The sequence below is a fragment of the Petaurus breviceps genome, unplaced genomic scaffold (assembly GCF_028583685.1).
Source record: "Petaurus breviceps papuanus isolate PSGF00001 unplaced genomic scaffold, PetGlider_PUasm1.0 178, whole genome shotgun sequence".
NCBI classification, from domain to species: Eukaryota; Metazoa; Chordata; class Mammalia; order Diprotodontia; family Petauridae; genus Petaurus; species Petaurus breviceps.
Genome location: NW_027185777.1, coordinates 19,752,498 through 19,777,688, shown reverse-complemented (window position 1 = coordinate 19,777,688; position 25,191 = coordinate 19,752,498). Strand labels below are relative to the sequence as shown.

General features: G+C 36.5%; 1 protein-coding gene across 1 annotated transcript in view; it reads left to right on the top strand.

The window, feature by feature from the left end:
* Positions 1-25,191, top strand: part of ODAD2 (outer dynein arm docking complex subunit 2) — a 217,122-nt gene that overhangs the window by 16,223 nt on the left and 175,708 nt on the right. Inside the window, exon 8 of the mRNA XM_069086371.1 lies at positions 24,054-24,238. Within this exon, the coding sequence (XP_068942472.1) occupies positions 24,054-24,238 (185 nt within the window). The remainder of the gene's footprint in view (positions 1-24,053; positions 24,239-25,191) is intronic.

Here is a 25,191-nt window from a genome sequence, read left to right as displayed (position 1 = left end):
TCTTGTGGAAAATACTATTTTATCTGGGATGTTTAAGAAGTCAGGAAAGCGAGGAGACAGAAATGAAGAGGGAGAGAATTCCAGGCATGGGGCATAGCCAGTGTAGTTGCTATAAAAATCTTTATAGATCTTTTCCATTTTACATCTATAATTCTCTTTCTAATTTTATCCATGAATGCCTGGGGAATTATTTTGCTTGTTTGAATATCTTGCCAAACTTTCTGTAAACTTACTTCCCCTTTCACTGTTTCTCAGAATTTAATGAGACAGTACTCAGAATCTTCTGCCAACCTCTTCTGTATGATTTTGGAAATGAGCTTATATCCTAAATGGATGTTGCTGTTGGCTTCCATACTTGCTGCTTGGCAAGGAGATCAGATTTTTCCCTGGGTGAGACAGTATCTAGGTGCTTTTGGTCTCCCTGTTGTGTTGATTGATTTACATTAGTTAAACTTCTGGAGGAAATAGTCGCAGTTTCTATGCATGTCTTTTATGCATATTCCATTTTTAGATATCAACTGCTTCTTTAAATAGGTCAGCTTACTTCAATTTTAATATACATTATTTTGATTCTTCTTACTTGGTATTGACTGTAATGTATGCCCTCCCAAGTCAATTGCCTAACTATGAGGAGACAGCTTTTTATTAAATTGTACTTACCTGCTTAACCATACTCCTACCTGCTTAACCATACTCAATTCATCTTTTATGATAATTGGTTCTTACCTTGTTCTCTACCTCTTGCTTCTCTTTTTGAAGAACTTATTCATGATAGAAATATATGAGGCTTCTACGTTGTCTACAAGCCTTTCAACTATCTCACATCTTATTCCTGAGCCATCTTTTATAACAAGTTTTTTACTGTCTTCTCTAATGCTTATCTTTACATCATTGAGGGCATCTTAATGAATTTTTTCATAGGGCTTCCCTACCTCTTCGTCTTTTGCAAGAAATGTTGGCACATAAACTCTGATTATTTTTTTTTTTGCATTTGCTTTCCCTGAACATTTTAATCCAAGATAACCAAATGACATATAAAATATTTCTTTTTTTCCCCTTTGGAAACATGAAAAAAACAACTCTGACGACTCCTTTTATAAATCTGACCAAGGAAAACACATAAGCCATCCTGCCATTTTGCTGTAACTTCTTCTTGTCCTTTGCCTTTTCTTTTATGGAGGGGGAAAGGCAAGGCTTTTGAGGTTAAGTGACTTGCTCAAGGTCACACAGCTAGTGTTAAGTGTCTGAGGCCGGATTTGAACTCAGGTCCTCCTGACTACAGGGCCGGTGCTCTATTCACTGTGCCCCCTAGGCCCCTCTTCTTGTCCTTTGATTTAATTTCAATCAGGTCAGTTAATTAATCATCTATAATGTGCTAGGTACTTCAAATAAAAAACCAAAAGTGAAACAGTTCCTTCTCTCAAGGAAACTGCATTTCTGTCCTAGGAAGCATCTCAAGATGATAAAGTTCCTCCTGTAGCATTTCAGCTCATTAGTCACTGAACGTGGATCTTAAATTTTAGATTACCAATAGCTGGTAATTTTTATAAATAGTTGACAAGCTGTGATTCTTAGCACTCATTCCAACATCAGTGCCAATGGGGAAGGGGGGTATACCAGACTGAGCACCATTTTGTATTGTTTGTGAAGTTGCTATGCCCAAAGATACATCATTACATGGCCAGTCTGATAATAATGATACTCTGTGTAGTTAGCTAGGCTCTTCCTTGAAAATAGACATAATCGGGGGTGAAGTCAAGATGGCAGAGTAGAAACAAGACCTATGTGGGATTCTGGCTCCCACCTCCTCCAATTCATGTAAAAATGAGTCTAAACAAACGTTGGAGCTATACAATCCACAAAATGACACAGAGAAGCTAACCTCCTGATGAGGACAGCCCAGCAGGCTGGCAGGAAGCAGCCAGCACAGAATTATATTGGAGCAAATTGAAGCTAGTAACTTTATGAGAAATCAAGATACTATTAAACAGATCCAAACAAGTGAAAAAAATAGAAGGCAATGTGAAATATCTCATAGGAGAAACCACTGACCTGGAAAATAGATCCAGGAGAAATAATTTAAAAATTATTGAACTACCTGAAAGCCATGATCAAAAAAAGAACCTAGAAATCATCCTTCAAGAAATTCTCAAGGAAGATTGCCCTGATATTTTAGAACCAGAGGGCAAAATAGAGGTTGAAAGAATCCACCCATCACCTCCTGAAAAAGATCCCGAAAAGAAAACTCCTAGGAATATTAGAGCCAGGTTCTAGAATTCCCAGATCAAGGAGAAAATATTACAAGCAGTCAAAAAGAAACAATTTGAGTATTGTGGAAACACAATCAGGATAACACAGGATCTGGCAGCTTCTACACTGAGGGATCAAAGGGCTTGGATTATGATATTCCAGAGGTCAAAGGAGCTAGGATTAAAACCAAGAATCACCTACCCAGCAAAACTGAGTATCATGTTTCAGGGGAAAATATGGTCATTCAATGGAATAGAGAACTTTCAAGCATTCTTGCTGAAAAAACCAGAATTGAATAGAAAATGTGACATTCAGATACAAGAAGCAAGAGAAGCACAAGAAGGTAAACAGGGAAAAGAAATCATAAGGAACTTATCAAAGTTGAACTAACATTCCTACATGGAAAAAACAATAATTGTAACTTATGAAGGTTTTCTCATTATGAGGATAATTGAAGGGAATATAAATGTATATATATATATATATACATATATATGTGTGTGTGTATACATACATATATATCTATATAGGAGGGTATATGGGCATATGAATACATATGTGAGTGTTTGTATATATGTGTACAGGTATATATAGAGGGCACAGGATCAATTGAATAGGAAGGGATGATATTTAAAAAATAAAATTTAAGAGGTGAGAGAGGAATATAATGAGAGGAGATGGGGAGAGACAGAATGGGGTAAATTATCTCATGTGAAAGAGGCAAGGGAAAACAGTTACAATGGAGGGGAAGAACAGGAAGGTAAAAGGCAATGAGTCAACCTTATTCTCATTGAATTGGGCTTAGGGAGAGAATGACATACACACTAAATAGGGTATCTCACCCTACAGGAGAGTAGGAGGGAAGGGGACAAGATGGGGGGATGGTGGAAGGGAGAGCAAGCTGGGGGAGAGGGAAGTTGGAAACACCCTCTTTTGAAGGGACAGGATCAAAGTAGAGAATAGAACTAGTGGGGGTTGGGGTATGGTGGAGGGGGACATAGTCTTTCACAATATATGCACTATGGAAATGTTTTCCATAGCTACACATGTACAACCTATATTGAATTGCTTATCTTCCCAGTAAGGGTGGGTGATGAGGGAGGTAGGGAAAGAATCTGGAATTCAAAGGTATAAAATAAAATGTTTAAAATATATGTATATTATTATTATTTTACATGTAACTGGGAAATAAGATATACAGGCACGGAGGCATAGAGATCTACCATGCCCTACTGGAAAGTCAGAGGGGGAATGGGGGAAGACATGGAAGAGAGCAGATTGGAGGTGGGGATATTCAGTGGGATCACTGTTTTGGGGTGGTGGTTAGGGGAAGATGGGGAGAAAACTTGTAACTCAAAATCCTGTGGAAATGAAAGATGTAAACTAAAAAACTAAAAAAATAAAAAAAAATCAAGGGTTAAAAAAAAAGAAAATCGACATAATCTTCCTTGAAGACCCAAATTTTTCTTCCCTCTCCCCCCAAAATAATATTTTCCCCAATTATATGTAAAAACAATTTCAGCATTCTTTTTCTCTTCAAATTTTGAGTTTTAAATTCTCTTTGTTCCTCCTATCCCACTCTCATTGAGAAGGCAAGCAATTATATAGGTTATACATGTGCAGTAATGCAAAACACATTTCCATGTAAGTCATGTTGTGAAAGAAAACGGACAAAAAGCCCCAAGAAAAATAAATAGAAAGTATGCTTCATTCTGCATTGTCTTTATCACTTCTTTCTGGAGAGATGGATAGTATTTTTCATCATAAATTGTCTTGGGTCATTGTATTGCTCAGAATAGCTAAGTTATTCACAGTTGATCATCATACAGTGTTGCTGTTACTACATGTACACTGTTCTGGTTCTGCTCATTTCATTTTGCATCAGTTCATGTAGGTCTTTCCAGGTTCTTCTGAGAGCATCCTGCTTTTCATTTCTTATAGCATAATAGTTTTCCATCCCCACATGCTTTTTGATAAAAATGTCTGATAAGCTGTCCCATGTTTCTAGGATATAGAAATATATAACATATGTACACACACCTATACACACATGTATAGATGCACACACATGTATATGCACACACATATGTATGTATATATACACCTATGAGAGGCAGAATGGCATAGTAGAAAGCTGTTCTTCAAGATTCAGGAAGATCTGGGTTTAAGCAATATTGCTGTCACACTATCAATATTAACCTGGTTAAGGCATTTAGCCTGTTAGTACCCTATACAACTTTCTAAATCTATAAGCTGCAGAAAAGGTGCTGATCCGAATGACCTGAAAATTCCCTAATCCAGTGGAACCAAAGGTCTAGTCTTTATGCATATACATGGGTACACATACACACAACATATATATATATATATATGTGTGTGTGTGTGTACATGTAGAATAATGCCTAAAGATACATATGTGTCTGTGTATATAAAATACATATATGTGTAAGTAGAAAAATCTGATCTGTCCTTTCTTAAAAATATTTTCCCTATATTTTTTCTCTCTTTGACAAACTGATCCTTAGCCAGTTTATAGAGAGACCAGTTTGCTTTGCTTAAACATGGACAATCAGATTTTCTGAAGAATAATGAGGATTTCTAATCATGAAAGATATCACTTAAAGAAAACTTTAATTTCATTTTTAGGACATTCAAAACTGGAAACGATTTCAGTTCATGAATTTAGTTTTTTATGACCAAAAAGAAACAAAAAAGAAACCTTCCCTCTTAAAAAAAAGTTGTTTTCAATTAAAAGTAGCAGTGGAAACATATACTCTTACTTGACATGGCATATGTTGCTATGATTCAGGACAAAAAAGAGTAAACACTGTGATTCTGGATTTCAACTTTAGATTGATCAAGAAATATATTGAATTGATTTCTGTAGCAATCTGTTTGCCTTTCATGTCAGTGTCACATTTTTACTTATAGTTAACACTTCAGGATAGATGTATAAAATTATAGATCAGTTGGGTTGTGGCCCCTGACACAAGAGACACTGGCACAATTTTTTAGGATCTCTCACAAAATCTGTCTGGCTCGTAGCCAGATCAGATAAATTTGCTAATGTTAGTTAGCATGTGGCTTGTTCCTTTCACAATAATAGCATTTTAAAATAGCACTTTAATATTTATTTAATATTTAAATAATAGCACTTTAAAATAGCATTTTAAGGTTTGCAAAATGGCATATACATCTATATAAAATCACACATGACACATACATATTTATATACATACATGTGTATATAAGGGATTTAAGACAGGGATGGTGGGGGAAGGAAAAAGGAATGTTTATTACATGCCTACCATGTAGCAGGCATCATGCTAACAAAGATTATCTCATTTGATTGTCATAACAACCCTGTGAGGTAGGTGCTTTTTCAATCCCTTTTTACAGTTAAGGAAACGGAGGTAGACAGAGATAAAATATCTTTTTCAGGGTCACACAGTTAATAAGTGTTTGAGGCCAGATTTGAACTTAGTTCTTCCTGACTCAAGGCCCAGCACTCCATCCATTGTGACACCTACCTGCCTCCCAGAAAGTAGATATTATTATTATCTCCATTTTATTTTTTCAATTATGTAAAACATTTCCATATTAGTAATTTTGTACAAGAAGACTTGAATAAAAGAAAAAAGAAAGAAAGTGAAAAATAGCATTCTTCAGTGTGTATTCAATCAATACCAGTTCTTTCTCTGGAGGTGGATAGTATGCATTCACAGTTCTTCATCTAACAATATTGTTGTTACTGTGTACAGTGTTCTCCTGGTTCTATTCACTTCACTATGCATCAGTTCATATAAGTCTTTCCAGGTTTTTCTGAAAGCATCCTGCTTGTCATTTCTTAGAGCACAATAATATTCCATTGAAATCACATACCACATCTTGTTTGGCCTTTCCCCAATTGATGGGCATCTCTGATTTCCAGTTCTTAGCCACTGCAAAAAGAACTGCTATATATTTTTTCACCATATATGGGTCCTATTCCCTTTTTTTAAATGTATTTGGGATATAGACTTAGCAATGGTATTGCTGGGTGAAAGGGTACATGCAATTTTATAGCTCCCTGGGCACAGTTCCAAATTACTCTCCAGAAAGGTTGGATCAGTTTACAACTCCACCAACAGTGCATTAGTATCCCAGTTTTCCCACATCTTCTTTAAAATCCAACATTTTTCTTTTTTTGTCACATTAGTTACTCTGATAGGTGTGAGATATTACTTCAGAGTTGTTTTAATTTGCATTTCTCTGATCAGTAGTGACTTAGAGCATTTTTTCATGACTACAGACAGCTTTGATTTCTTTGTCTGAAAATTGCCTGTTCATATCTTTTGATGATTTATCAACTGCGAAATGACTCATATTTTTTAAAAATTTGACTCAGTTCCCTATATATTTGAGAAATGAGGCCTTTTATCAGATATTTGTTACAATTTTTATCCCAGTTTTCTGCTTTCCTTATAATTGTTTGTACAAAAACTTTTTACTTTTATATAATCAAAATTATCTAGTTTATACTTTGTAATGCTCTCTACATCTTCTTTGGTGCTAAATTATGCTGTTATCTATAAATATGACATATGAATTATTCCATGATTTCTTAATTTGCTTGTGGTATCACCTTTAGGTGTAAATTATATACCCATTTTGACCTTATCTTGGTATATGGTGTGAGATGTTGGTCTATAACTAATTTTTTTCATATGGTTTTCCAGTTTTCCCAGCAGTTTTTGACAAATAATGAGTTTTTGTTCCAAAAACTTGGATCTTTGGATTTACTACATACTAGCTTACTAAGGTCATTTACCAAAATGTAATTTGTAACTAATCTATTCCACTGATCCACCATTCTATTTCTTAGCCAGTACCAGGTTCTTTTGATAATTACTGCTTTAGAATATAGTTTGAGAACTGGTATGGCTAGACTACCTTCTTTCACATTTTTTTTTCATTGATTCCCTTAATGTCCTTGAGGTTTTGTTCTTCTAGATAAATTTTGTTATTATTTTTTCTAGCTCTATAAAATAATTTTTGGATAGTGTGATTGGTATGGCACTGAATAAATAGATTAATTTAAGTAGTTATTGTCATTTTTATTTTATTGACTTGGCCTATCCATGAGCAATTAATATTTTTTCAGTTGTTTAGATGTGACTTTGTGTGAAAAGTGTCTTATAGTTGTGTTCATATAGTTCCTGAGTTTGTCTTGGCAAGTAGACTCCCAAGTATTTTATATTGTCTATAGTATTTTTAAAATGGAATTTCTCTATCTCTTGTTGCTGGACTTTGTTGGTAATAGATAGAAATGCTGATGATTTATAAATGTAGGTTTATTTTGTATACTGCAACTTTACTAAGGTTGTTAATAATTTCAAAATAACTTTTAGCTGATTTTCTAAGTATAACATCATATTTGTAGAGAGATATTTTTGTTTCCTCATTGCCTATTCTAATTCCTTTAATTTCATTTTCTTTGCTTATTGCTATAGCTAACATTTCTAGTACAATGGTAAATAATAGAGGTGATAATGGGCATCCTTGCTTCACCCTTGTTTGTATTGGGAAGGTTTCTAACTTATACCCATTACAAATAATGCTCGCTGACAGTTTTAGATAAATATTACTTATCTTTTTAAGGTAAACTCAAGTTATTCCTATGCTTTCTTGTGTTTTTTATTGGAATGGGTGCTGTATTTTGTCAAAGGCTTTTTCTGCATCTATTGAAATAATCACATGATTTCTTTTGGTTTTGTTATTGATATGGTCAATATTGTTATTGATATAGTCAATCAATATGTAGGTTGTTTTCCTAATATTGAACCAGCCCTGAATTCCTGATACAAATTCCATCAGGTCAGAGTGTGTAATCTTTGTGATATATTATTGTAATCTCTTTGCCAGTATTTTATTTGAAATTTTTGAATCAATATTCACTAGGGAATTTTGTCTATAATTCTTTTTCTCTGTTTTGACTCTTCTGGTATTGTTACATGATGATGATGATGATGATGATAGTATTATGATTGTCAAATTATGATAGTGTTTTGATTGTCAAATCTACTGGCATATATTTGGGCAAAATAGCTCCTAACAATTATCTTAGTTTCCCCTTCATTGGTGGTGAGTAAACCTCTTTCATTTTTGATACTAGTCATTTGGTTTTCTTCTTTCCTTTTTAAAAAAATCAAATAACACAGGTTTATCTATTTTTATTGTTTTTTTCCCCTAAAACCAGTTTCTAGTTTTATTTATTAGTTCAATGGTTTTCTTACTTTCATTTTTATTAATATCTCCTTTGATTTTGGGGATTTCCAATTTAGTGTTTAATTGAGGATTTTTAATTTCTATTTCAATTTTTTTAATTCCACGCCCAATGAATTGATTCGCTTTTTTTTTTTCTATTTTATTGATATAAGCAATTAGAGTCATAAATTTCCCTCTAAGTACTGCTTTGGCTTCATCCCATAAATTTTGGTATGCGGTCTCATTGCCATTTTCTTTAATGGAATTATCAATTGTTTCTTTGATTTATCCTTTGATCCACTCATTTTTTTTAGGATTAATTTATTTAATTCCCAATTAATTTTTAATCTCTATTTCTATTGTCTATTATTGAATGTTATTTTTATAGCATTCTAATCTGAAAAGGATGCATTTACTATTTCTATTTTTCTATATTTAGTTCTGAGGTTTTTATGTCCTAATATACGGGTCAATTTTTGTGTAGGTGCCATATACTGCTGAGAAAAGGTACATTCCTTTCTATTCCTATTCAGTTTCTCCAGAGATTTATCATATCTAGCTTTTATAGAATTTTTATTCAACTCCTTAACTTCTTTCTTGTTTATTTTTTGACTAGATTTATCTAGTTCTAAGAGAGGAAAGTTAAACTCCCCCACTCGTATAGTTTTATTTTCTATTTCCTTCTATAACTCATTCAACTTCTTCAAAAACTTAGATGTTATAACGTTTGGTGCATATATATTTAGTATTGATAGGGCTTCATTGTCTCTGGTACATTTCAGCAAGTTATCATTTCCTTCTTTATCTTTTTCATTTAGGTCTATTTTTACTTTTGACTTTCTGAGATCAGGATTGCTACTCTTGCTTTCTTTACTTCAGCTGAAGCATAATAGATTTTGCTCCAGTCCCTTACCTTTATCCTGTGTGTATTTCTCTGCTTTAGATGTGTTTTTGTAAAGAATATATTGTAGGATTCTGGTTTTGATCCATTTTACTATCTGCTTCTGTATTATGGGTGAGTTCTTTCCATTCATATTTATAGTTATAATAACAAACTGTGTATTTCCCTGCATGCTATTTTTCGCTTGTTTATCTCTGCCCCTCCCTCCACCCTTTTCCCTCCTCACAAATATTTTACTTCTGATCACTGCCTTCCCCAATATACCCTTCCTTTTATGAGTTCCCCCTCCCCCTTCCATTATTACCATTCCTTTTTAATTCCTTATTGGGTAAGATAGATCTCTATATCCAACTGAATGTGTAGGTTATTCCCTCTTTGAGCCACCATTTGTGAGAGTAAGGTTTAAGCCTTGCTCGCCACCCTCTCCCCCCATCTTCCCCTCCTTTATAATAACTCTTTAATCCTATTTTTAGGTGGGATAGTTTACCTCATTCAATCTCCCCCATCCTTCTTCCAGTGCAATTTTCTTTCTTACCCTTTTATTTTGTTTTTTAGAATGATCCACACCCTCTGTCTGCATATACTCCTATTTGTTCTTTATAGTAATAAAATTGTTAAAAATTACAAATATCGGGGCAACTATGTGGCGCAGTGAGTAAGAGTGCTGGCCCCAGAGTCGGGAGGACCCAGGATCGGTTCTGGCCTCAGATACTTAACACCCACACAAAAAAACTGGCCATGTAACCTTGGGCAAATTACTTAACACCAATTGCTTTAATAAAAAACAAAGAGAGAATTACAAATATTATCTTGCCATATAGAAATATAAACAGTTTAACCTTATTGGACTTCTTATACTTCTTTCTTTTCTTTTTTTTACCTTTTTATGTTTCCCTTGATACTTGTATTTGGAGGGCAGATTTTTTTGTTCAGCTCTGGTATTTTAATTAGAAATGCTAGAAAATCCTCTATTTCATAAAATGTTCATGTTTTTCCCTGAAAAAATTTATTCAGTTTTGCTGGGTTGGTGATTCTTGATGGTAATGCTAACTCCTTTGCTTTCTGGTATATCATATTCCAAATCCTCTGGTTCTTTTCTGTCTTCTTCTTTTTAAAAAAAATTTTAGACTCAAATGCGAGAACACAAATACAGAATAGAGAAAAGAAACAAAAACATATCATAAACTTAAATATTGGAACTTAAATACAAAGTTAGAAAGAAAAAAAAGCATGTCATGTGCATAGCAGAACATGAGAGGATTCAAAATATGTAACAATAAATTTTCATTTGAAGAAAGCCTATATAGTAAATAATTATCATTGTGTTGAGAATTGTCCATTGATTTCTTTGCTTCCTTGTGAGTTTTCTTTTGTTCTTTGCTGTGTACTTCTTTACTTTGTTTCCCCACTGCCACCCCCAGAAAACCACAATAAAGTTTAGATATGTTTCTCTATAACTATAGATACACAGCTCTGGCTCTTTAATGTGGAAGCTGCCAAGTCCTATATAATCCTAACTGTAGCTCTATGATATTTTAATTGTTTATTTTTGGCTGCTTGCAGTATTTTCTCCTTGATCTATGAGCTATGGAGTTTGGCTATGATATTCCTGGCGGTTTTCATTTTGGGATCTCTTTTAGGCAGTGATTGGTGGATTCTTTCTTTTTTTTTAAATTATTTTTAGTTTTCAACATTCACTTCCATAAGTTTTAAGTTTTCTCCACCTCCCTTCCCTCCCCCTCCCCAAGATGGCATGCAATCTGATATAGTCTCTACATATATAGTCTTATTAAACATTTTCACATTAGTCATGTTACATAGAAGAATTAGAACAAATGGGAGGAATCATGAGGAAGAAAAAACAAAACAAAAAAGAGACCAAATAGTATGCTTTGATCTGCATTCAGACTCCATATTTCTTTCTCTGGATGTGGATTTAATTTTTTATCATGAAGTTTTTGGAGTTGTTTTAAGTCCTTGCACTGCTGAGAAAAACTAAGTCTATCAAAGTGAGTCATCACAAAATTGTGACTGGTAGTGTGTACAATATTCTCCAGATTCTGCTCACTGCACTCAGCATCAGTTCATATAAGTCTTTCCAGGTTTTTCTGAAGTCTATCTGCTCATCATTTCTTATAGCACAATAGTATTCTATTACATTCATATACCACAACTTGTGGAGCCATTTCCCAATTGATGGGCATCCCCTCAATTTCCAGTTATTGGTCACCACAAAAAGAAATGCTATAAATGTTTTTGTACATGTGGATCCTTTCCCCATCTTTGTGATCTCTTTGGGATACTGCCCTAAAAGTGGTATTGCTCAGTCAAAGAGTATGCACATTTTTATAGCCCTATGGACTTAGTCCTAAATTGCTCTCCAGGATGGTTGGATCAGTTCACAACTCTTTGGCAGATTTTTTCAATTTCTATTTTTCCCTCTGGTTCTAATATATCAAGGCAGTTTTCTTTAATAATTTCTTGAAAGCTGTTGTCCAGGCTTTTTTTTTTATCATGACTTTCATATAGTGCAATAATTCTTAAATTATGTCTTCCCAATCTATTTTCTTAGTTGCTTTTCTGGTGAGAATTTTCACATTTTCTCCTATTTTTTTTTCCTTTTTTGATTTTGTTCTATTGTATCTTGATCTCTCATAGAGCCATTAGTTTCCACTTGTTCAATTCTACTTTTAAAGGAATTATTTTCCTTAGTGTGCTTTTGTACTTGCTTTACTATTTGGCCAATTCTATTCTTTAGGGAGCTGTTTCTTCAGTAAATTTTTGTATATCTTTTCCCATGCTATTGACTCTTTTTTAATGATTCTCTTGCATATCTCTCATTTGTTTTCTTGGTTTTCCTTCTACTTCCCTAATTTGCTTTTCAAAATCCTTTTTTGGCTCTTCCAGGAATTTTTTTTGGGTGTGTGACTAAATTACATTTTTTTTTTTACTTCACATGTAGTCATTTTGACACTACTGTCCTCTTTTAAGTTTATCTGTTGGTCTTTCCTATCACCATAGTACCTTTCTATAGTCAAGCTCTTTTTTGTGCTCATTTTTTTTCTGCCTTTTTGGGTGACTTTGGTGTTTTTATGTGAAAGTTGAGCTCTGCTCCTGCACTGTCCCAAGCTTTTTGTGCTGGGGCTCCTGGTCTTACTTCTGAGTTTTCCTGGGCTTCAGGGCTTAGCTACTTGCTTTCTCTGAAGGGTAGCCTTCCCTTCTGGCCTCCTCTTGGTGTGGAGTTTAGCTGCTGACCTGCTCCAGGAGTGTAGCCCTGCTGCTGGGTTCCAATGGAAACAGTTTCTCTGCTGGTAGGCCCCATGGGTGGGGCCTCATTGTTGGCCAGCCCTGGAGAGGGGCTTCATTACTGGTTAGCAAAGGGGTCAAGGCCTGGCTGGTGAGTAGTGCTGGGGGTGGGGCCTTGCTGTAGTGCACAGACTGCTCACTTGCCTAGGGGGCTGCTGCTTTGCAGGAGGGTGGGGCCTCACTGGTAGATTGCCCCAGGTTTGGAGCCTTGCTGCAGGCCACTTGCTATGAGGCTGGCTGCTACTGCAGTTCTTAGACCTTACTCCCCTTCCACCCCAGTGAGATAGACCTTTCCTGCTAGACCAGTAAGCTGCTTCTCTGCTCCCAGATGAATTCTGAAGTAGTTTTCTAGATGTTTGGAGGGGATTTTGGGAGGGCTTCAAAGAGTTCTCTTTGTTCTCTACTCTGCCATCTTGGTACTGAAAACGCTGTTACCTCCATTTTATAAACAAGGACATTGAAACTAAGAGAATTATTGACTTGCCCATGGTCACACAGCCATTAAATGTCTGATCTGAATATAGGTTTTCTTGCTTGGTGCTTCATCTAATATGGCACCTAGCTTCCCCTCTCCCCCCCGCAAAAACAAAAAACTTTGGCTCCATGTCTCCTTTTAATAGTCAAACATGAATAATTAGTACTTAATTACATATTTATATTTTTATTTCAAACCAAATCTACATGTGAAAGTCTATGGTTCCCTCTCTAAGGAAGCAGTTTATATCACCCTAGCTGAAGTCAACCTCATAGACCTAGGCTACAGGAGCTGACATAACAGATATCAGAATTGTAGGCATTATCTTCCAGGAAGAAATAATCAGCCTTAAGCAGAAGGCATGTCTTACTATTCCATAGTGGTTCAATGGGAGCGAATCTGACAGCACTGCCTTGTGAATTCCTAAGAAAATACAAAATAGGGTCACAGGAATGTTACAGGAATTTTCAGTCATAGAGTTGGAAGAAACTTTACAGTTCATCTAATGCAAGGGCGGGGAACCTATGGCCTTGAGGTCACATGTGACCTTCTTTGGTATGGCCTTTTCAGAGTCCAAGTTTTACAGAACAAATCCGTTTATTAAGGGGATTTGTGCTGTGAAGTTTGATTCAGTCAAAGGGCTGCACTTGAGGACCTAAAGGGCCACATGTGGCCTCAAGGCCGCAGGATCTCCATCCCTGATCCAACTTCCTACTTCATATAGAAATTTTCACTACAATTTTCTTGATTTTTTTGGAGGAGTAAACATAATCCAGCTTTTGTTTGAACCCTTTCAATTATAGGGAATTCACTGCCTATATGGTACCTTTATGCCCTTTTGGTTTAGCTTTAATTGTTAAAAAGTTTTTTTTTAATGTATCAAGCACACAGACAGAGATATGCTGGTAAATGTTTTAACAATCACCTTGGGGGAAAAATGTACTCACACACACTTTTAAGTTTAGTCTGAATTATGAACAGTTTCTTAAATCTAGCCAACAACAAAACAATAAATAAGGACAATTTGTAGCATTTGTCAGTTTCCAATGTGTAGAAATTGTTCATATTGAAAATTTAACAATTGGCTCTTAGTCAAGTGGGCTCAAGCTGGCTTCAGCACTCCCCTGATTAAAAGTGTAATTGACATAAAAATGAAAGAAAAAACAGCTGCATTGCACAGGTGGGGGACCTTCTCATCTTGCTATAATATAATTTTGGATTATACACTTTGACTTTCTTTTATGGCTGAGATGTTAGCTGTGCTTTTAGCATGTAAGAGTACTAACAGGTTTATACTGTTAACAAGGCACTTTTAGTGGGATATGTCAATAGATGCTTCCATTCAGCAGGCTTATATAATGCCATGCATAAGCAGCTTTCCAGAAGAATGCTACTGTGAACAGCTTTTAAGGTTCTGATTACATAGTATAGTGAACACTCTATTTATTCAATAACAAATCAGAGCAAAACATTCACAGAGAATCAAGGTAAAGCATTCATAATGTTACAACTTATCATAGAAAATCAAAATATATCATCCACAATGACTTATCATTAAAATGGCCTCATAGTTTTCACCAAAGTGGTCACAATAGTTTTCAACAAAGTACAATCACTTAGTAACTCAGTCATTCAATCATACTTAAGGAGGCTTGCCTCCTTAAGGGTCACAAAATACAATAGTCAAAGTTTTCCACTCATAGGGCACACTAAGTTACAAATCAGTCACTATTCAGTCATCAGTCACTATTCAATCATCAGTACTACTCAGTCATTAGTCACTACTCAATACCCTCTTAAGGGGTAGTGAAAAATACACAGGCCATCCACCCCTTGGTCACAAGTAAATCACAATCTTCTCAGTCAATACACTATATCCAAGCAAAGTCTTCTTTCAGCTTGACTCAAGGCTGGCTCTCAGCTTCCATGGTTCCTCTTTCATAGTCCCAGTTCCAACTGTCACCTGGACTAGAAGGCAGGCAGCTCCCAGTTCTTTTTCCAGCTCCTTTTCCAGTTCTTCATCCAGTTCCCTTTCCATATTGAAGTTCACAGTGTCCGGTCCACCTCAAGTCCTTCATAGTTCCGGTTTCTGGGAACACAAAACTTGACAGAGCCAGAATAATATTCATGCACATTGCCAGCACCATCATCTACTCACTATCTGCCTGTGAAATTAATTCAGATCCACCAACAAGGTCTGAGAAATCAACATAAATCATCAACATAGAAATCAACACAGACCCACAAGCAAGGTCCATGAGTTCAGCACAAATCATCAGTAAAATCCCAGGACCTCCAAAATCCTCCTCCAGGTCTTCTGTACACATACAACCAGAAAATCCTCTTTCAGGGTTTCCATTAAGGTCCCAGGGCTTCTGTACAAAGTATCATAAACAAGGGGTGGCCAGGTGGCTCAGTGAGCAAGAGCACTGGCCGCAGCCAGGCTCTGATACTTAGCACCACACCCAGAAAATAACTGGCCGTGTAACCTTGAACAAGTTACTTAACCCAATTGCTTTAAAAAAAACCCAACAAAGTATCATAAACAAACATCAACACAGACAGAGCAGACAAACAGAGGGCCAGGATACTAAAAGTTTTCTCCGCCTTGACTCTGGCACCACAAGAGTCTTCTTCTCAGTTCCTGCTGTCTCTAGCCCTGGTGCTCTCCTTATATAGTCATTAGCTCCTCCCCAGGAGTTCACAAATTGTGGAGTTCACATGTTCTGTTTCTTAACAGACTGAAACAAGGTGTGAAGTACTTTTGTGCTTGCCATTACAGCTTAGCTGTATAAATGAACCTTGAAGCCTAATTCCTTTTGGAAGCACTGTTTCCTTTCATGGACAGGAAACCAACACTCCTGCTCTGACTTTCCTGGATTTTCATTTTCCTTGGCTGCCTTCTCATGATTTGAGCTGAGAAAAGATGGTTGTCGTGTGACTAGTAGTGTTATTCAACATACAATGGTGGGATCATTCCACTGGGTGCTTTTGTTGAAGCTTATGGATAGCTTGGCAATCAAACATTTTTTGGGTGGAGGTCCAAAACTGCAATTTCATTGGCTTGTGGAAGTCCTAGTGAGGAAACTATCAATTAATGCAGAATCATTCATTCGTTAAAAATTTATTGCTTGTAATGTGCCAGGAGTTGTATTAAACTCTGGGGACACAAAAAGAGGTAAAAGACAGTCCTTGCCTTTAAGGAGCTTATCTGCAACTTCTTCAAAGGTTGCCTAAAACACTGAGAGGGTGTATCATGTCCAGCTTCCCACAGACAGTCTGTGTAATGAATTCAGGAGGGGCAGAACCAGGATGGCAGAAAAAAGACTCGGCCAAGTTCTCCCAAGTTCCCCTCCAAATAATTTAAAATAATGCTTCAAAACAAATTCTGGAGTGATAGAACCCACATAAGGACAGGGTGAAATAATTTTCCAGCCCAACAGCTTAGAAGGTCATGAGAAAAGGTCTCTCTCAATTGGGATGAGAGTAGAGTGAAGGCTGCAACTACAAATCAAGAGCAGATCTTGGGAGTGACTGAATCAGCAGTGGCAGTGGCTACTTCCAGAGTTCTTAATCCACAGATGATAAGGGACTTGGACAGCTAGACAGAAGAAGATTACAGGAGTCCCTTTGCTGGCACTGGGTACAGGACTCAGTTGCTTTGCCCATACTCAGATCTGGGTCGCCGTTCTGCATCACTTTTAGGGCAAAGTATAGCACAAGCACACCAGAGCTTGTGGCCCCAGGGGAGTGGTGACCCTGGTCACAGTTCCAGGGCAGAAAAGAGTGCCTGTGGTTACTCATAGACCAGAGAACAAGCCAGGAGAGTAGTAAAAATACCTCTCCTTAGATCTTACTACCTTGGAAGAACTTAAAACTTACAAACTCCCTAGAACAAGCTATACAAAACCCCCGAAGCTTGGGACAGTTGCCACTCCACTCTAGGAGCAGAGTCCAGATTTAATATAAAGTTAAAAGTTAAGAAATAGGCGGAGCCAAGATGGCGGAGTAGAAGCATGACCTTCCCGCGGCTCCGGCTTCCACCCTCCCCAATCCATGTAAAAAGGGGACTCTAAACAAACTTTGGAGCTGCAGAACCCACAAAATGACACAGAAAAGCTAACCTCCCGCTGAGGACAGCCCGGCAGGCCGGCAGGAATCGGCCAGCGCAGCGCTCTGGGAGCCGAGCCCAGCACCATGCCGAGGCTTTAGCCCCAGGGTGGGCCTGACCAGCCGCCAGCCAGAGGGACTCCAGATCAGCAGCAGCTGTGGCCATTTCCAGATTTATCAATACATCGATGCGAAGGACAAGGTGAGAGGCCAGTGCAGTCTGGACTTTGGGACCCAGGAAGTGGGAGTGCGTGGCTTTTACCCCCAGAGCGAGAAACCGCTGAGACGCCAGCACAGCCTGCCAGCGCCACGTGGCGGCTTCAGCTCCTGGCCTGCAGAGTGTAGGGAGACCAAGCACCAGTCTGAAGGGTCATCGCTCTTGCTTTAACCTAATTGGATCTGGATTGCAGTCTAGGGTGGAGGTCCTGGGGTGTGTGTCCAGCTTGCCAGAGCGTGTGGAGACCTCAGAGACGGCACCCATCTAATACCTCCGGCAGCTGAGAAAACCCCAGCATTTGGGACAAAAACTCCCCTGTCTGGTGGCAGAGTCCTACTGTGGCAAAAAGCCCAAAAGTCAAATCATTGAGTGGCAAAATGAGCAGACAAAGGAAACAAAGCAGACAGAAGATTTCAACATTGCACTCCTATTTTGGGGATAAGAAGGAGCAAGGCATGGAACAGGAGGAAAACAGTGAAGTCAGAACTCCTGCACCAAAAGCTTCAAAGGAAAATACAAGCTGGTTACAGGCCATAGAGGACCTTAAGAAGCAGATAAGAGAAGTGGAGGAAAAACTGGGAAGAGAAATGAGAACAATGCAAGAAAATTATGAAATGAGAGTCAACAGCCTGACTGAAGAAAATAATACCTTAAAAAACAGACTGACTCAAATGGCAAAGGAGGCTCAAAAAGGCAATGAGGAGAAGAATGCCTTAAAAAGTCGAATTTGTCAGATGGAAAAAGAATCTCAAAAGCTCACTGAGGAGAATCATTGCTTCAGAATTAGATTGGAGCAAATGGAAGCTAATGACTTTATGAGAAATCAAGATGCAGTCAAACAGATCCAAACAAATAAAAGAATAGAAGGCAATGTGAAATACCTCATGGGAAAAACCACTGACCTGGAAAATAGATCCAGGAGAGATAATTTAAAAATTATTGGACTGCCTGAGAGCCATGACCAAAGTAAGAGCCTGGAAAGCATCCTCCAGGAAGTCCTCAAAGAAAACTGCCCTGATGTTTTAGAATGAGAGGGCAAAATAGAGATTGAAAGAATCCACCAATCACCTCCTGAAAAAGATCCCAAAAAGAAAACTCCTAGGAATATTATAGCAAGGTTACGGAATTCCCAGATTAAGGAGAGAATATTACAAGCAGCTAGAAAGAAACAATTTGAATATTGTGGAAACACAATCAGGATAACCCAGGATCTGGCAGCCTCTACACTGAGAGATCGAAGGGCCTGGAATGTGATATTCCGGAGGTCAAGGGAGCTGGGATTAAAACCAAGAGTCACCTACCCAGCAAAACTGAGTATCATGTTTCAGGGGAAAATATGGTCATTCATTGGAATAGAGGACTTTCAAGCATTCTTGCTGAAAAAACCAGAGTTGAATAGAAAATTTGACATTCAGATACAAGAAGCAAGAGAAGCATGAGAAGGTAAACAGGCAAAAGAAATCATAAGGAACTTATCAAAGTTGAACTATTTTTTTGTTTGAAGTAATCAGGGTTGAGTGGCTTGTTCGGTGTTGCATGGCCAGTTGTTGTTTCTGGGTGTGGTGCTGGGTCTCTGGGCCCGGATTGGATCCGGGTCGTCCCGGCACTGGGGCCGGTGCTCTTGCTCGCTGAGCCACCTGGCCAAAGTTGAACTATTAACATTCCTACATGGAAAAACAATAATTGTAACCTATGAAACTTTTCTCAGTAGTTGAAGGGATTAGAAATATATATATGTCTTTATATGAGGGTATGCAGGCATATGAATACATATGTGAATGTGTATATATACGTTTACAGGTATACATAGATAGAGGGCACAGGACCAATTTAACAGGAAGGGATGATACTTAAAGGGTGAAATTAAGAGGTGAGAGGAATATAATGGGAGGAGATGGGGAGAGACAGAGTGGGGCAAACTATCTCATACAGAAGAGGCAAGGGAAAATGGTTACAATGGAGGGGAAGAATAGGAAGGCAAAAGGGAATAGGTCAACCTTATTCCTATTGAATCTGGCTTGAGAAGGGAGGGAAATACACACTAAATAGGGGATCTCACCCTCCAGGAGAATAGGGGGGGAAGGGGATGTGAGGGGGGATGATGGAAGGGAGGGCAGGCTGGGGGGGAGGGAAGTTGGAAGCACCCACTTTTGAAAAGGGACAGGATCAAAGTAGAGAATAGAACAAGTGGGAGGTGGGATAGGAGGGAGGGAAATATAGTCAGTCTTTTACAATACATCTACTATGTTATTGTTTTGCATTAGCCACACATGTACAACCTACACTGAACTGCTTGTCCCCCCAGTGGGGGTGGGTGGCAGGGGGGGAAGGGAATGAATCTGGAACTGAAAGTTTTAAAATCAAATATTCAAATATATATATAAAAAAAGTTAAGAAATAGTCTGGAAAAATGTATAAAGAAAAGCAAAAAGATCCCAAACCTAGAAATTTACTAGGACAAAAGGGAATATAAAAACACAAATTCAGAAGAAGACAACATTAAAAACTGCTAAATCCAAAGCCTCAAATAAAAAGGTGAATTGATCTTAGGTTCAAAAAGAATTCTTCTCAAAAAAGGCTTCTAAAAATCAAATAAGAAAGGTAGAGGATAGGGCGGCTAGGTGCCACAGTGAGTAAGAGCACTGGCCTGGAGTCAGGAGGATCCAAGATTGGTTCTGGCCTCAGATACTTAGCACCCACACACACACAAAACTGGCCATGTAACCTTGGGCAAGTTACTTAACCCCAATTGCTTTAAAAAAAAAAAGGTAGAAGACAAATTGGGAAAAGAAATGAGAATGATGCAAGAAAATCACAAAAAAAGAGTCAATGATGTGGTTAAGCAGGCCAAAAAGTACTGAAGAAAAGACCCTAAAAAACAGAATGGGTCAAATGGCAAAAGAGGCACAAAAATCCAATGAAAAGAACATCTTAAAACACAGAATTGGCCACATGGAAAAAGATGTACAAAAAGTCACTGAAGAAAAGGACTCCTTAAAAAATAGAATTGGGCAATGGAAAAGGAGATACAAAGGCTCAATGAAGAAAATAATTCCTTAAAAAAATAAGAATTGGGCAAATGGAAGCTAATGACTCCTTGAGTAATCAAGAAGCAAAAAGAAAAAAAAAATCAAAAGAATGAAAAAAATCGAAGAAAATATGAAATATCTCATTGGAAAAAGAAAACATTAGCTGGAAAATAGATCTAGAAGAGATAATTTAAGAACTCTTAGACTACCTGAAAGTTGTGATAAAAAAGGAGCCTAGACACATCATCTTTCAAGAAATTATCATGAAAAATTGCCCTAATATTTCTAGAACCAGAGGACAAAATAGAAATCGCAAGAATCCACTAATCACTTCCCAAAAGAGTTTGCAAAATGAAAACTCTGAGCAATATCATATCCAAATTGCAGAGCTCACAGATCAAGAAGAAAATATTATAAGCATCCAGAAAGAAACAATTCAAAAATATTAAAGCCACAGTAAGGATTCCACAGGATTCAACAGCTTCTATATTAAAGGATTGTAGGGCTTGGAATGTGAATTCTACAGGCTAAAGGAGCTAGATCACAACCAAGAATAATCTACCCAGCAGAACTGAATATAATTCTTCAGGGAGAAAAATGAATATTCAGTGAAAAAGAGGATTTTCAGACTTTCCTGATGGAAAAAAAAACAGCGAATAGAAAATTTGACATTCAAATACAAGACTCAAGAGAAGCATAAAAAGGTAAACAGGAAAGGGAAATCATAAGAGATTCAATAAAATTAAACTGTTTACATTCCTACAAGAGAAGATGAGACTTGTGACTCCTAAGAATTTTCTCATTATTAGGGCAGTTAGAAGAATTATACAGAGACAGAGGGCATAGATGTGAGTTGAATATGATGGGATGATTATCTAAAAAAAAAATTAAATTAGTGGGTGAGAAAGAGGCATGCCCTATGAGAAGGAGGAAGGGAGAGTTAGCATAGGATAAATTATCTTACATAAAAGAGACAAGAAAAAGTTTTTACAGTGGAATGAGACTGGGGGAGGTGGCGGGGAAGGCTTGAACCTCACTGTCATTGGAAATAGTTCAAAGAAGGATAACATACACACTCAATTGGGCATAGAAATCTATCTTACACTGCAGGAGAGGAAGAGAATAAGAGAAGGAAGGGATGATGAGAGAAAGGAGGGCAGATTGGGGGAGGTGGTAGTCAGAATAAAAACTCTTGAAAAGAATAAAAGGAAGAGAGAGAGAGAGAAAGATACATGGGGAAAATGGGATGAAGGGAAGTATAGTTAGCAATAGTAACTGTGAAAAAATTTTTACAGAAAGTTCCTCTGATAAAGAGCTCATTTCTCAAACATATTAAGACTGAGTAAAATTTATAAAAATACAAGTCATTCTTCAGCTGATAAATGATGAAAAGATATGAACAGGCAGTTTTCAGACAAAGTAATCAAAGCTATCTATAGTCATGAAAAAATGCTCTAGATCACTATTGATTAGAGAAATGTAAATTAAAACAACTCTGAGTATCACCTCACCTATCAATTTGGCAAATATTACAGAAAAGGAAAATAACAAATGTCGGAAGAGATATTGGAAAATTGAGACACTATTGCACTTTCGGTGGAGTTGTGAAATGATCCAACCATTTGGAAAAGCAATTTGGAACTATACCCAAAGAGCTATAAAACTGTGCATACCCTTTGATGCAGCAATACCACTATTAGATCTGTATCCCAAAGAGATAAAAAACACAAAGGAAAAGGACTTACATATGAAAAAATATTTATAGTGGCTCTTTTTCTGGTGGCAAAGATTTGGAAATTGAAGGGATGTCTATCAGTAGGAGAATGGTTGAATAAATTTTGTTATATGATTTTGATGAAATACTATTGTACTAAGAAATGACAAGCAGGATGTCCTCAGAAAAACATGGAAAGACTTACATGAACTGATGCAAAGTGAAGTGAACAGAACCAGGAGAACATTGTACATAGAAATATGAAGAACTGAAAGGCTTAGCTATTCTCAGTAATACAATGCTTTTAAGACAATTCTGAAGACCTTTTGCTGAAAGGTACTGTCCATTTCCAGAGAAAGAACTGATGGAATTGAAATACAGATGGAAGCATACTTTTAAAAACTTTCTTTATCTTTTTTTTTGGTCTATGTCTTCTTTCACAACATAATTACTGTGGAAATATGTTTTGCATGACTGCACATGTATAACATATATGAAATTGCTTGCCTTCTCAGTGGGGGAGATGGGAGGGAGAGAGTTTGTAACTCAAAATTTTTAAAAACATGTTTAAATTGTTTTTACATGTAATTGGGGAAAAATAAAAATGTTGAATAAAATGTGACCTAAAGAAAAAAAAAAGAGGAACTTAGATCTTTCCTGAGGCTAGCCCTATCTACTGTACTATATATATATATATATATATATATATATATATATATATATATATATGTTTTTTTTAATTACCTGTTACCAGTTGGGTGAAAGTTACTAATAACTTTCACTCAACTCCAAACTTACAAAAGAATTTTTTCTCTCCCTCTCTCCCATGAACATTTTGAGCATAACAAGTTAGTAAAATTTTATTCCTACCACATATTGATTTTATACAGAACCTTCCCTACTTTTCTATTAGTTGCCATTGTGACCAGTTGCATAGTTTCCAAGTAGTAGTCAGTTGACATGGATAAGGTAATTTAAAAATTTTATTCTTAATATCAAAATGTAACTTCTTAAACCTGTATATTTCCAATTACACAAATATAGGCATTAAATTAAATATAAGCATATTCAATAGGACATTTAGCTTCAATGAAAGCTAAGATAGGATCTTAAGCATTTTATAATCAATATTATCAAACTTTATACACTAAAATAGTCTAAAACATCTATATAAACTTTCATTGGGATTCCTTAATTTCTTATTTTGTTACCAGTGTCCCTTCATTTTTTTGTTTTTGTTGTTTTTTTATTTTCTTTTAAAAAATTGTCAAGTATTTATTTTCCTTTCACCAAACTCACTCTCACAGCAGAGAAAAAAAATTCTCTTACAACAAATATGTATCATCAAGCAAAACATGCATACATTGACCATAATCTAAATATGTGTTTCTCATTCTCTGTATTTAGTCTATTGCTTTGTCTGGAGCTGCGTAGCATTTGTCATCACTGATTCTCTAGAGTCATAGTTGATCATTGTAATGATCAGAGTTCTTAAGTCTTTCAAAATTGTTCTTTTTACAACATTATTGTATAGCATAAATTATTTTCCTCACTTTGCTTCAGTTCATACAAATCTTCCCAGATTTCTCTGATACTATCTCATCATTTCTAATAGCACAATAGTATTCCATTACATTGATATACCATAATTTATTCAGCTATTACCCAATTAATGAATATTCCTTTTACCTGTGTCTTTTTTCTTTCAGATAAAAGCATTTCACCTTTGTAGACATTTCAGAAGTATTAATTTATGTAATTTCATGTGATTTAACTAAACATATTTTCATTTCTTTTTAAAATAGAAACTTTCATTTTTTGGAGGAAAAAAAAAGGAAAAGAAGAAACTTAAATCTATAACTGAAAAAGAAGAAATACCCAACCTTCCAAAAGCATCTTTGGTTTTACAAAAAAGTCCATCTGAAAAAAGACGCATGGTTAGGAAATTAGAACCCAGTTTAAAATGGACATCCTCTATTATTCCACAACAGTATGTAGGCACTTGGATTTTTTTTCCTTTTTGGATGGGTGGGACAACATATATTCTTTTAAGATTATATCCTAAAATCACCACACACTCACCTAATTCTCATTAATTGGTCCATTTATTATCACTGAAATATGTAGTAAACATTTCCACCTTCCCCATAGTAAAAAAAAAAATGTGTATCTATTTTTTCCTGAGTAATTCAAGTTGAAAAGTCTGTTATTTGTCAAAACACCCTGTTTGTTCCCAGCACAGTAGGAAGCACTCTGGAAGGGAGAAAGGAAGGAGAAATATAAAATAGTCTGTTTCTATCTAGTGGGGTAGGATAGGGAGGGAGAGAGGCTAAATCCAACATATATAAAATGAATCCAACACTTTCAAAGAAACCAAGTGTAAATCAAATGATCTTCTGTTAGTAAGTGCTGATGGAAAAGAATGCTGGCAGGAATGGATCTAGGTGAAGTTCATTTGGGAAAGCTTCAGAGAGGAGGTGATTCATTAGAAGTTTTGAAGAAGAGGTGGTAAAAGGAATAGGGGAAAAGCTTTACAGATTTAGAGGAGTAATAAGTATACAAGCTTAGAGATGAGAGCCAACAAAACATGTACCAGAGATACCTGAGATGTTGTTTATGTAAAGAAAACAATTAAGGGGAAAAGGGAAGAGCTGGTAGAGGGTCTTGGAGCATATTCTCAGAGCTAAAATTTAAGGTGAGAAATAATTGACAGGTATATGACAATCATTGAACAAGCCAACAACTTGTTTTTAGATTATTCCTGGGAAACTCTCTGGTAGATTCAAGGGAGATAACTACAGAGTTATAGCCATATTGGTATGTTAGACATTCCCGTCTGACAGAGTAAGCTTCAGTTATAGTTCCCTCAAAATGTTAGTAGACATGGAGGTACTATTACTACTACTACTACTACTACTACTACTACTACTACTACTACTACTA